Source organism: Erythrolamprus reginae, chromosome 3 (assembly GCF_031021105.1).
Source record: "Erythrolamprus reginae isolate rEryReg1 chromosome 3, rEryReg1.hap1, whole genome shotgun sequence".
NCBI lineage: Eukaryota > Metazoa > Chordata > Lepidosauria > Squamata > Dipsadidae > Erythrolamprus > Erythrolamprus reginae.
In genome coordinates, this window is record NC_091952.1 from 185,515,617 (window position 1) to 185,530,215 (window position 14,599).

General features: G+C 33.9%; 1 protein-coding gene across 3 annotated transcripts in view; it reads right to left on the reverse strand.

Annotated features, from left to right (window-relative positions):
- Nucleotides 1-501: 501 nt before the first annotated feature.
- Nucleotides 502-14,599, reverse strand: part of CTDP1 (CTD phosphatase subunit 1) — a 41,790-nt gene continuing 27,692 nt past the window's right edge. For all 3 annotated transcript variants that reach the window (XM_070747422.1, XM_070747423.1, XM_070747424.1), the window contains exons 8-13: nt 12,817-13,890; nt 12,312-12,453; nt 8,831-9,061; nt 7,850-8,009; nt 6,431-6,603; nt 502-1,466 (exon numbers count right to left, since the gene is read on the reverse strand). In XM_070747422.1, coding sequence (XP_070603523.1) covers nt 1,325-1,466; nt 6,431-6,603; nt 7,850-8,009; nt 8,831-9,061; nt 12,312-12,453; nt 12,817-13,890 — 1,922 coding nt within the window. In that variant the 3' untranslated portion in view covers nt 502-1,324. The remainder of the gene's footprint in view (nt 1,467-6,430; nt 6,604-7,849; nt 8,010-8,830; nt 9,062-12,311; nt 12,454-12,816; nt 13,891-14,599) is intronic.

Consider the following 14,599-nt stretch of genomic DNA (forward strand, 5'->3'; position numbering starts at 1 on the left):
CCAGCAGTCGCCGAAAGCCGTTTTTTTACGGGGTTTTTTTTTGGTTGCACGGATTAATTGACTTTACATTGTTTCCTATGGGAAACAATGTTTCGTCTTATGAATCTTTCATCTTACGAACCTCCTCCTTGCACCAATTAAGTTCGTATCATGAGGTGTTACTGTACTTGTATGAAAGCACAATTCAATTATAAATTAATTCCTAATATCATTTAAAGATATTTATTGTTGATATTTGTTTTATTAAAAATTAAAAACCTCCTCTCAACAAGTGCTTTTTGAAAAGTAATTACTTAAAATAAAGCATCTATTCAAACACATTAAGAACTCTATGACTGAACTGATATAGATAAGCTAACATAATAGATTAGATAGAAAGCATGAAAAAAACCTATTATGCTTTGATTTCATTCAAATAAAGTTAAGAATTCATTATATCTAATCTTGGAAAAGATACATCTTAGGAAATTAACATTTCAATTCATGACTTGAAACCACAGCTTATAAAATGTCTTTTATTAAATGAAAAGAATCTGTTTTGTAGATCAAATATGAAATAGAATGTACAAAAAACTTTACATCTCTTCTTTCAAAGAAATAAAATACTATCTAGAATTAGCTTGCAGCCATTCCCTTCAAATACAGCAGAAAATAAAAGGTTTTTTAAATGGCAGTACAGTAATACACAGAATAACCCGTGTTTAAACTGCAATTACAGAGGTTAAAATTTAAATGGAATCTTAAAGAATACAACTAATCCATAAAGTAACAAAACATGAAAGTCAATTATTACATTTGTCTCAAGCAAGCGATGGGTACATGAAGTGCAGAATTCATAAAGCTTGCATATAGCCTTCTCAGTTCCTATACAAATATAAAATGTTCCTTTAAAAAAAAAAAAACTTTTTTATTCCGTAACATTTCACTATGAAGAAAATCATCTCAGCTAACCTTTTAGCTCAATCATGCAATACATTCCTCAGATCCTTCTTTTTGAAGCTTGGTTCCCAAAGCCGTCATGACAATTAAAAAAAAAAACCTTTCAGTTCAAAATTTTGCACCATTGTATAAGGAGATTTTACAGAACGTATGTCTTTGGCATATCACACTGAATCCCTCTTTAATACTTTTCCTTTTAAAAAAGTATACATTCTTTTAGTATCTTAAAAACATCTATTTCAGACCTTGCAAAATAATGCATTACACCTCCTATGCGATTTGCAAAATATACACTTTTTTGGAGGTGATGGGAAATACCTGCCCATTCAAATCTTGAGTGGTTGCAAAAAGCTCAAATAACAAGCTCACTACTGCATAAATTCAGTTACATAAAATCATTCAATTCAGCTTCCAATGCTGCTGCCATTTCATCTGCCTCTGAGCTGCTACCCTCTTCATCTTCATTGCTCGATCCTTTACTTGATTCACTGGCAACATCATCATCAGCTAGCTTTCGCTTGTGACCCCTGTATAGGTATGAACATTTTAATATTAATATTGATAAATGGGAATATAATGAACATAATGCAACATTTACATTTTGTAGTCCATTGTGTGATTTGAATGAAAAAATGTGAATTTTGTGTGTAGAAATATTTAGTATAAATTTATTTTTAATTAAGTATAGTGTACATAGAAACATAGAAGATTGACGGCAGAAAAAGACTTCACGGTCCATCTTGTCTGCCCTTATACTATTTCTTGTATTTTATCTTAGGATGGATATATGTTTATCCCAGGCATGTTTAAATTCATTTACTGTGGATTTACCGACCACGTCTGCTGGAAGTTTGTTCCAAGCATTTACTACTCTTTCAGTAAAATAATATTTTCTCACATTACTTCTAATCTTTCTCCCAACTAACCTCAGATTGTGCCCTCTTGTTCTTGTGTTCACTTTCCTATTGAAAACCCTTCCTTCCTGAACCTTATTTTACCCTTTAACATATTTAAATGTTTTGATATGTTAAAGGGTTAAATAAGGTTCAGGAGGGAAGTGTTTTCAATATTTCTACATTTTTCACCACTCCTAATACTCCAACTTAGAATCTGGTGCACCAGATCAATTACAAATGTTGGTTTCATTAGAGAGGCTCTAGGACAGGGGTGTCAAACTTACGTCATCATGATGGCATAATGTGACATATTGGAACTTACCCCCTTCGCTAAACCAAGCAGGGTGGAGCCAGCACGTGACGTATTCAGCCCATGGCCCACAAGTTTGACACTCCTGCTCTAGGAGGAACCTGTTTGATTGAAACCTTGAACATTTACTTAGCATTTACACTTGTGGAACTGTCTGGTACCACTATTCTTAGATCAAAAGAACTGTGAGGCTTTCAGAAAGATTAGAGATGCCTATGATTTTGGAAAAGTCCTGGTTTGGATTGATTCACCTGAACTGGTAGCGGCCCACTGATGATGTTATGATGACATCACCTAACTGGCTCAGTCAGTGCTGTTCTATGCGTGCTGCCAACTTTTTTTTTTTTTTAATTCTTCTGACCATGTGAAGAAGGCGCATTTCTAGCATTGCATGCGGTCACCATCTTGTTTTGGGCTTTTAAAAAATGATTTATTTTTATTTTATTTTTCTTCTGAACATGTGCAGAAGCCGAGTTTCTGGCACTGTGCATGTGGTCGCCATCTTGAGGAAGCGAATTGGCAGTGAGGTAAGTAAGAACCATGCCTACGCAGTCACATGACCAATAAGCCACCCCACCAAATCACATGACTGTTAAGCCACTCCCACCCTGTTCATAGGGTGCTTCAGGATGAGATCAATGGTCATGAGATTGAGGATAAACCAAAAGTGGACCTTATACATAACAATGAGGTTGTTTCTGTCAAAGGGGCAATACCAGGTGAAAAAGGGTGAACAATTTTCCAGAGAAGGTAATGACATAGTTAAGTAAATGATTACTTTTTATTGAATCACATCATCTTTATATTATTATATTGTGTGAATAATGATAACATTGATTTGCCCACATTTAAAGAAATAAAAAACTTTGATAGAGTGTACCTTTTCATATGTCTAATTCCATTTTTTTAAAGGAAGAATAAATTCAGTGTAAAAGCCATCTCTGTATTAGTCACAGCGAAGAAAAGCAGAGGATGGCGGAGCCATGGGAATAGTATATATTGCTACTGGGCTGATATATAACGTTGACAGTAAAAATACCTTGACATGGCAGTTAAAGGAAGTTCTCCTGTATAATTTGTTACAGTCTTAATCCAAAGTGCTCAATAAAATGACTTTTAAATATTTTTTAAGCCAACAGTTCCAAAAATCCTTGAACATAGCCAGATTTTTAATGCCTTATTTTTAAAGAATAGCCGCTTTGAAATATACCTTTTGGAAATTAATTATTTTCAAAATTCACTTATCCATCTCCACTGATTTAAATTCAAATTTTAATTACTGTGAATTAACTATTAATCTAAATATAAATTTAAAAACTGATTCTGATCTGGTTTCCTAAATAGCAATAAGAGCTCTAGCACTGCTGACTTCTGAGAATATTTTATTTAAGGTTTTCTGCAAGCTCCTCATAATAGCACATTTTCTGTCAACATCCTAGGATTATCTTAATACATGCCTACTGGCATCTTCTATCACTTTATAGTTTCTGGAAATATAATTAATTCAAATAACAGCTGTGCCAATTAGATAGTACACTAGAGTGAAACACAAGCTGGCAATTGATTGAAATTTTTTCCTTGAATATAGTTCAGATAATTTTGCATTGTGCTTTTCATATAATGCAAGCAACTCCTGAAAAAAAAACTTTATCTTTGTGGAAGTCATAGAATTGCTCTTACTGAAATATTCTCTGAAAATGAATATAAAATTAGTTTTGTATTTGGCAAATTTGTATCTACTGCTGTTATCTGATGTATTTACTGGGGGCTTTGCCTAGTATTATCTCATGATAATTCATTGATCTCTCTACTTCTAAACAAGCTGTCATGTTTGCTTAATAGTGTTTCAGATTTTGCAAGAAATAGTGGCAACTTAGCCAAATTATGGAACAGCTGGTGGTGACCATTTTTCTAAAGACACAGTTAGAAATAATTAACTGCTGCAATCCATTTCTTTATTGATACAAAACTGGAGGTGATTTGGGATTGCTGGATCTACTGCAACCTAATGAATGCCTGGGAAGCATCAACTCCTTTCTTAGGAAAAACACGATTAAGCAGAACTACACACTAAAATTCAATGTTATTCATCAATAAACCAGCAATACTTTGGGGGAAAAATGTACTGGTATAATATAGATCTGGGATGAGATAGACGATGAGAAACAGTCATCATCATATATGACTATTTTTACCTTTACTTTAATCAATCTAGGCTGATATTGCTTTAATAATATAATATGCAGTGTGTGTAGCTTGATGGGATTCATAAAATCATCACATGCATAATAAATTTAGAAGCATGGCACCAGAATTTTTACCACTAAAAGCTTTATTGTTACTGAGTAACATTAATTTGTATGGCTCCTGCCTAAGCTTAGGCCACTTCTCAGGAGACTAGGAGCTCCCCTCCCTCATTAACATGTATCTGATTCTATGATTTCAATAAAACGTCTGTAATAATTGGGTTTTAACTTAATATTTTGACCATTTGTATACCTGTTATATAATTACAGGATTTATTACATTGTGGAACAGCAATTTAAGACTACTTTTTAATAGAAATAATGTGTTTCAGACTCTGAAGCCTGATGCTCAGTAAATTATATTAGTATCATTTGCAAGCTACTGTTTTATAACTTTCTTAGCTCTATGAAAACTTTCAAGCAACAGAAAGAAAAGTGAGCTGATAGCAAATTTGATGAAGTTAATAAATTGTTCCACTGGAAAACATGTATGTTCTCAGTTGTAGCACTTGCTCTCTAGGACAGCATCCCTGCCCAGGCTCTATACAGCTTCCTCCTTAATAACCTTTGGAAAGTCAGTGAAAATCTGTCTTTTTCTCTCTGGCCTGGGGGAAGAATGGTGGCTGAGCCCCTGCAACATGCATTACGGAATCATTTGGAGTTGGGAAGCCTCTTAACGGTATCAAATAAAATAAGATAACCCTATATGACTTCCCTTTTCACCCATTTCTTTGACAAAGGTCTTCTTAATGCATTACTTGCTGCCAGCACAGATAGTACTTAAGGAACTGTTCCTCAATCGTGTTGTATGGAAAATTTACATTATGTTATTATGAGGCAATGTTCTGTTTTTATCAGACTTCAATCTCTCATTATGCACATCAATTTGTAGCATTATGCTAATACTAATCCTTTTGCAGTGGTGAAGATGCTTATGCAATCTAATGATTCTGATGGAGAACATGCTGATGATTGGGCTACCGGTAAACACAATTCATTGGAGAACAAAACAACACAATGAAGCCAAATCTTAAATATTTTGGAAATATAATGTTAGGAAACAGGTCTTTGGAGAAAATGCTAAGCAATCAAAAGCATGGTTAATGATGTCCATCAGGTCATGAAGAATCAGAAAACATAATAATTAAACTATAACAGTAAAATGTATCATGAAAGTATGTTTAGTGTTAACATTAATTTTATGAAACAAATTTGGTTGTCTAACCCCTCTTTGTTATACGGGGTATTTTGTAATAAACATTTAGATGGGTACAGGATTTCAAGAATGAGAAAGCAGGCTAATATTTTAGGAAATCCCTAATAATCTTCTTGTATTTCAGGTAGCTTACCTTTCAATAATATATTAAGAAGGATAAACAGGTAGTCTCAACCTAGGACCACAATTGGGACAAGAATTTGCTCTGCTAAATGAGGCAGTTATTAAGTGAGCCATGTTGTTTTATGACTTTTTTTGCTACAATTGTAAGGTAAATCACCACAATTTCTGTTAAGCGAACCTGGCTTCTTCTATTGATTTTGCTTGCTGGAAGCCCGCTAGGAAAATTGCAAATGGTGATCATGTGACTCTAGAACAGTGTATGTATCACAGATACGTTCCAGTTGTCAAATGATTGATATATATTTTTTTTGATCATGGGGATGCTGTGACACCTGTAAGTGTAAGGACCAGTTGCAAGTCACTTGTTCAATACCACTGTAATTATGAACTGTCACCAAACAAATGGCTATAAGCTGACGACTACGTCTTTTTCCATAAAACCATTCCATTATTCATTCATTCATTCATTCAATTTTTATGCCGCCCTTCTCCTTAGACTCAGGGCGGCTTACAACATGTTAGCAATAGCACTTTTTAATAGAGCCAGCATATTGCCCCCACAATCTGGGTCCTCATATACACAGGCAAACAAATACCCATGGCTTTAATGAACTATTGGCAATCATTTAACTTGTTGCTTTCTGCGTTTGAAACCCAGAAACGTATGTTGAAAGATTTATTTAAGAATGTTAATAAATACCTGGGTATACTGCCTGTCAAACTTCTTTCACTTGATGATGTTGATACTGGTCTTTCTTCCACTTTTATATTTTGAGTCTCTTTTATAGCACTATGTGGTTCTTGTTTTTCTTCTTCTGTTTTCTTTTTTTCACTGTCACTGTCATCACTACCTTCTCCTAAAATATCATCAACCTGTGAAGGAATATTAGTTGGGAGTGGGGGGAATATCAGAAAAAAAGGAAAATACTAATGTAAATAATACATTTTAAACAATGTCTTTTCAATTTGGATATTCAAAATGTGACATCTGCATGTTTGACTTGGAACATATTTATTACTTTTAACTCCACTCTCTTCTAAACAATGGAATGTAACGTTTAAATTAATGCAACAATATTAAGAATTAATTGATAATTTCAATGTAAAGCAGGACATTATTTTTTTCATTGAAAGGTTTAATTTAAAAAATGTATTAAACATCAATGAACGACGTAGGCAAAGCAAAAATACTGATGGTTTTGTTTTTGTGTGGTTTTTCAATAAGTAATAATTAAACAAAACATCTCAAAAATCTCACATGGGACAAAGATTATTAGCATGGGACAGAAAAAGAACAATGGGTATTTGGAAATTAAAAAAGGAATCATATCCATCGCGTGATGAGGTTTCAGACATGGAACTAAGAAAATTCTAAAAGAAAATTTTCTGTACTCCTAAAGGCTCTCTGGAATCAGAAAGCTGGATTTTATATTTCTGAAAATGTAGAATTAATAATTTGGATTAGTACGAGGTGTAAAACACCTCAGCATTTGCATCACTACTATCTATATGTTATTTTCACATTTCATCTTTTTAATTTATAACTTTTTTCTGTAAGGTTTATTATTTATACCTTATTGAAAAGTTCTGGAGAATCGATAAACTTTACATTATTACGTGGGCTTTTAAATTTTAGAATATTACAAGATATCTGGATGTAGGATTGATCTACTGGGGGTAGTTTGTATTGAAATATTACAGCTGGTGTTCCACATATTTGATTCAGAGCTGCTTATAATATGTATTTTTTATTTAAATAATAGTTTGATATTCATGAGCTCTCATTTATAAAAATAGCAATTGCTATACGTCTTTTACGCCTGGCAAAGAAACTTCTCTAAAGTTCAAAATATTCATTGTTTGGAATAATTTCTGCTAAGACAACCAAATTTTTTTTGTTAACTCATTCAAAGTGGATAAACATAATAAATGTATTATTATTACTACTATTAAATAAATGGAAACAAAAGAAGTTATCTTTGAGCTTAACTGTCATTTCCTCATCATGGGACATATTAATAAAAGGAGATCCAAGATAATTGTACCTAACCAAAGTTATGGCCTCGTTACACACTATTAATAATTTTTAAAATTTTTAATGAACAATTATTTTACTTACCTCTTTATCCATACTTTCTAAATCCTCCTTGCACAGAGTATAGAGTGGCATAGTCTCAGACATACTTGGCTGGCGCTTCCTTTTGGATGGGCCAGGCTCTTCATTTTCACTTGCTGGAATCTCTTCTTCATCAAAAAGCTGTTGATGTGGTTGAACAGCTCTGAAAATTTAGATCTCCTTATTAAATGTGTTATGACTGGGACTGAACAAAATGCCAATTTTGGCACAATATAAACAACCATTTCAAAATTTGTGCATTGGAAAAATATATTAATCATACTACTCAATTTGGAATTCCATCTGTCATAGTTCAAAGAATTCTAAAGGAAATATCAATTAGAATGCCCTCCTGCCTCCTCTCTTGCCAGTATCAAAGTAAAGTTTAGGAATCTCTCCACCACTGAAAGAACTTATAAAAACAAAAAGAATTAAGAACAAAGGACTTCAAAGCATATGTATATTTTAAAAGTGCTTTGTGTACTTATAATTTTATTTGGACAGATACTGATTCATATTTTATCAGGTAATGTTATCAAAATAGAAACTGTGTTTAGAAGTGTGAGATTTTGCTACTAAAATTAAAAATATAAAATAAGTCAGTTTAGCAAAGTACATCAAAGTTAACTGTTAATTAACTGTTGCCATAGCTCTCACACCTTTAAAATAACATCTATTATGTCACAAATTATAACAATGGTTATCTATATTTCTGACAATTACAGGAAAAAGTAAGAAATTATATTATCCTGTATAAAAGATTCACAGCCGTAATTGCATATTTTTAACTGAAAACAAGATGTACAGAAATTAGAAATTTTAATTATTTATAAAGGTACTGCAAATATTTTATTAAGTATTAAAAATGATCACTGCACTGTTTTTCAGTTTTGTAATAAAGCACTTTTTGAATACAAATATGTAGGAATTGTTTCTTTCCATGTTAAATGTAATAGAAAAGAGGAAAATCATATATTTATGTACCTGAATAAAGAATGTTCCCCGTGTACTGGTAAAGTGAGAGGAGGAGCTGGTGCTTGAATATACGGAGACTGGTTGGAATTCTGAGATCCTTTCCTAATTAGTTTCCCAGTATTGGGATCATAAAGTCGAACTTCAGGCCCAGGCTGACATTTTGGATGAATGGCAGTTGGATGAAAAAGAGCAGTCTGGAAAGCACTAGGGATATCTGGAAACATGGCAGGACTGTTCTCTCTGTTAGATTAAATATTTAAAACACTATTAGCAACCAGCTTTTCCTGGTTTCCCCCCCTGAAAATGATATATAAAGTATAAAGAGAAAATCATCTGCATTGTAATAGAATAATTGATTTTGGGAATGTAAATATGTATAAGAACTAATATGAAAGCGCTATAAAAACAAAAAGGATAATTATTTCACTTCCATCTCACATTTTTAAAACAACTATGAGAGCACACTTATAGTATAATTAATTAAAAAAAGACATTAAATCAAATAAATAAGTTATTCAAAAATAGGAAAGACAAGAAGTATACAAAAAAAAGAAACAGCTAGTATTCACCTCTACTTTAACTGCCCTATTTATTAACTGCATAGGGCTGACTAGATCCAGGACCAATATAGAAATTTGCACATAAAATGTTTTCATTTTATACAACGTTTTCTGTATTTGTAGAATAACTAAAAGCAATTCGTTTCTGTAAAGAGGTCAATATTATTTATTGGAGTTTAATCAGAGGGCATAAAACAAAATCTATTATTGTTTATTGGTCAAATAAACAGTATTTATTGTTTATTTATTTATTGGTCAAACATCCAAGTACATAACTTCTCTTCAAGGTGCTGTAGGATTAATAGGCAGAGGCTTGCTGGAACAATACTGCACTTTAAACACTGCCCTAGGAGTGGTTAATGATGGCCCGGTGATTAAAATGCAGCATTGCAGGCAAAATTCTGCTACAGCTTGGAGTTTGATCCTGATGGAGCTCAAGGTTGACCCATCCTTCTGAAGTTGGTAAAATGAGAGGATCCAGTTTCTTGAGGACAATTTGCAAATAATGCTTATACTGTAAATCACCGAAGTAATGCTACATAAGTCTAAATGCTATTGCTAAATTATCCAGTGCTCTGGTTACCTAATCCCATAGATCAATATATAGCTCTTGCTTATTTCTATGAAGTTTGTGTTCCTTATTCTTCCCACCACTATTTCTTAGATTAGTATACATACCAGCACAGGATGGCTGTAGGTCTAGCCCCATGGTGGCGAACCTATGGTATGTGTACCACAGGTGGCACGCGGAGCCATATCAGAGGGCACGCGAGGTGTTGCCCTGTGTCAGCTCCAGCATGCATGCACCTGCTGGCCAGCTGATTTTCGGCCTTGGGAAAGGCCGTTTCGCCCTCCAGACGCTTCAAGGAAACTTTCCTGAAGCCCCGCAGGCAAAAAAATTACCTAACAGACAAACCGGAACTTTGGGAAAACACAGTTCCATTTTGTCTGTTGGGTGATTTTTTTCCACCTCTGGACAGTAGTGGATTCCTACCAGTGCAGTGCAGAGTGCCGCATTGGTAGGAACCCACTGATGTTGCAATTTTTGGTGATTTTTTCCCAGCGTCTCCATGTCGGAAGAAGCCCTCCCACCTGCCCTCGTCTTAATGCTGACCTTTATTCTTTATCTGAAGAACAGCTGAGAAGCTCCTTCTCAGGAGAGTGGGGGGGGGGGATCACCAGAAATTGCATCATCAGTGGGTTTCTATCAGTGTGGCTCTCAGGACCGCACCAGTAGGAACCCACCACTACTTCTGGGGCTTCAGAAAGGCTTGTGTGCATTCAGTTGGGGGGAGGGCAGCATGGGGGGCGGTGTGCATGGGCAGGGTGGAGGGAAGGGGGGTGGGCACATGAAGGTATGCTAACACACCTACACACTCCCTTTTGGCTTGCGAACCAAAAAAGGTTCGCCATCATTGGCCTAGCCTAATCACAATTATTCTCAATCCATTCAAAAGTAAATAACTCATTTATTAATTACAGGTGGTCTTCAACTTACAACTACAGGTGTTCCTCAATTTACAATCAATCGCTTAATGAGCATTCAAAGTCATGATAAAGTTAAAAAAAAGATCTATCCTCTAAATTACAATTGTTATTCTACCCCACAGTTTTGGCAGGTTGCAGGATTCCATGATCATGTGATCATATTTTGCAAGTTTTTGTCATTTTTCAGGAAAAAAAGGCCATTAGATAAGATGGACTCACAACCATTGTATTCATTTAATGACTGCTGTAACTTGCTTAATAAGCATCATAGAAATATAAAATTATTTATAACTCTATAATTTTATTATAGTTTATATAAACTATATATTATATAGGTTTTTATTTAAAAAGAATTTTATAGTTATAGAGTTATAAAACTATAAAATTAAGTCCAGTCATATGGCAACCTGACTTATGTCCAAAACAATTTATGACCAAAATTCTGGGTTTAATTGTACTGTAGTTGTAAATTGAGGACTATTTGTAATCATTCTAGATAGATTTGCCTGAGATTCTATTAAAGTAAGTTAAAAATAATCAATTCTCTCACTTGAAGGGAGCTTCCTTCTAAGGCTGAGGAACATAAATTAACTCAGTAAGGTTTATTTTTCAAGTCCAGTTGATCTTGCAATAAATGACTCTTAGAATGTTCACACCTCCAACATTGCCTCTTTTGATGGCAAATTGTTCTTTATCATGTTATGGGTTGTGGGTGAAGAGGAATGAAAGAACAGAGTCTTGCAGCACCCTATAATGAAGGACTTTAGATTCTTTCCAATACCAATTGAAGTTATTTCTGAAAGGAGCTCTACTGCAAAAAAATATCTCCACTCCTAATCTCCAGAGTTATTATAGAAGGATACCATGAAAGGTGCTACCAAGGCTGAGAGCAAATATGTCCAGAAGAGCTACACTTCTTTTATGGCCTACCATATACTCACCCACCTACCCAAAGCCTACAATACTCAGCCATCTACCCAAGGTAGTTTCACTTATCTTGAATCCAGATTGAAATGGATCTGGATAATCTGATTTCTCTAAGAACCCCCATATATTTAGGTCAAGATTCTGTTAATGTAGCCTTAAAATAAATTTAAATAGATTTTGCTCATTTAGTTATGTTTCCTGTCTGGGAGGATTAATATCTATGTCGCCCTGAGTCTAAGGAGAAGGGTGGCATAGACATCTAATCTAATCTAATCTAATCTAATCTAATCTAATCTAATCTAATGATAGATAGATATAAAGAAATAAATATTTATTTTGCAAATCTGAAAATATAAACTTTCCACTGCCACTATTAACTGCATGATCCATTTTTATTAGTCTTTTCTAAGTTTATTGAACTTTTTATTTTACTTTATTTCTAAAGGCAGGACATTCAGTTTTAAAAACAAGCAAGTCACACATAACTACAGAATCTCCATATAATCAATTATTACCTTTGTGTTTTGAAGTAATCCTCCTTCAAAGGAAACAGTTGTTCCTCAACTTTGTCCCATCGTTCCAAGCAGCACCATAACCAATCTGGATTTACAATATGAAGATTTTTACAGTTCTGAGCTTGCCGAACCTTTTCTGTGCCTATTTAGACAATCAAATATGAGTGTTTGGGAAATAAAATGTTTGTGGTAAGTTAATTCTTGCTACACTTTATACATATACGAGCACCACTAACTTAAAATACTGTATACAAACAATACTAACTTTCTGAGATTTATCCTATAACTTGTTTAATAAGAATTTGTACTACAGTTATGATGGCAGAATTGATTTTCAGATGTATTATGTTTTATGAAAATCAAAATTTAATTTTAATTATAACTCGGTGCAAAAGAAGTGTATAATTTTACTAAAGGATCTAATTAGTACAACAAAGGAAAAACATGACAACTACCCAGGGGAGACTCATTCTTCAAATTCAAAGTAATTTTATTTTCTGTTTACCTGCTCTGGCTGCAATAAGGTGGGTTGGCTTACTGGGGTCATCTTCATTCAGTACAAGAGTTTTTGTGATCTTAGCTCCAAGTGCAATAGCATGATAATGCTCCCGTGTTTTTTCTATGGGAAAATTTGTAGGGTATAATCCACTAAATAATATGGTAACATCTGACAATACTTTTTGTTTCAGTTCTGGCACTATTTTTCGTATATCTGGAAGTTCATCAGCTTCTTTTCTGACATATTTATCATACTTGGAATAATAGTCTGTATGTACTCTGACAAGAATCTCTTCAAGATATATTAAATGGTCATCATGATCTGTGTCATCATCTTCCTCTTCCTCCATACTTTGATCTAAAGATTCTCCTACAGTTATGCCAGATTGCTCACTATTTTGAGACTCTGTTTCTGCTTCCTTCTTGTCTACACAACCATTTCCTAGACTATAAAGGCTATCTTGTTCAATTTCCTCATGTGTTTCCAAATCCAAAGCTTTCGGATGGGTATTGACAGTAAGTGAAGATGCAGAGTCTCCCGAGTGATTCAACTGTCCATCTTTTTCAACATTTGTATCATTTCCCAGCAGAAGTACACCCTTTTCTTCCTGCACAGAATGCTTTGACTTTTTCCAGCTTCTTTTCCCTTCATTTTCACTGTCTGAGGCAGAAGAGGATAAAGATTTTTTAGTTTCTAGGCCACTATCACTTTCACTATCACTAGATAATTCAAAGTCCAAACAATTGGATGTTTTGTCCTGAATCTGCTGTTTGCCTGTAACTGTCCTGTTTTCATGATCTGAAGGTACACAAGATTCCTTGGCTTTCATCTGATTATTTGTATTAGGAACATCTGTTATCTGATCGGAATCACACAAAGTGTCTGTTGTTCCTTCATCGTTAGAATTCAAATCCTGTGGCGAAGTCTCACTGCTGACAGAATTATTGCCATTTATTTCTTTTGTAGATTTCTTAATGCCATTGCTCTGTTCTTCCACATTTCCAGTGTTCTTTATTTCTTCAGAATCTTTTATTACTTCCGCTGGATCCGACGTATCCATTGATTTTGAGGAATGATTTGCTAAATTAAATATACAATGAATTACATTCAAATTCAGCTTATACAAGTATAGAAAACAAGTCAACCAAAGAATATAGATTATCCAGTTAAATAAATCTTTATTTAAGGAAAAAACGGGCCTGTATGATTTCTGTAATAATTATATAAGGAATACAAAAACTGCTCATGGAACTTAGTTAATGACATTCCCTCTTCCCTACCACTATCCATGGGGAAGGAAGGAAGCCGAGCAAATTATAACTTTATGTTGCACAGAGATTTAATTGATTCAGGATTAAAAACAATAATCTACGTTACATATTTTTGCTACACAAAATAGTGAAAAGCACATTATTTCATCTTTATCTACAAGATTATATCTCTATTTAAAATTTATACAATTAAAATGTATTATCTCCCTGAGTACAAGAGATCAAGGAGATTTTTCCATTTATATCATTTTCTTAACTGAAGTACACCAGCTGGATAGTGTGAATTCTATTAAAATATAACACCAAAATGGGGATGTGCTTCAGCATAGTGACACAGTTCACTGAAAAAAAAATTTGTATATTTCTGTTTCTACATATTTAGATGTCCATTTTCATAAATTTCACCTATAGCCGGGATTAACTCTCTTTTGCCTTACTTTTCATAAGAGATAAGCAGCAGAGAGAACATTCTGGGCATGTAATTAGAGGCAGGAAAAACACTACACCCTTATTTTTCA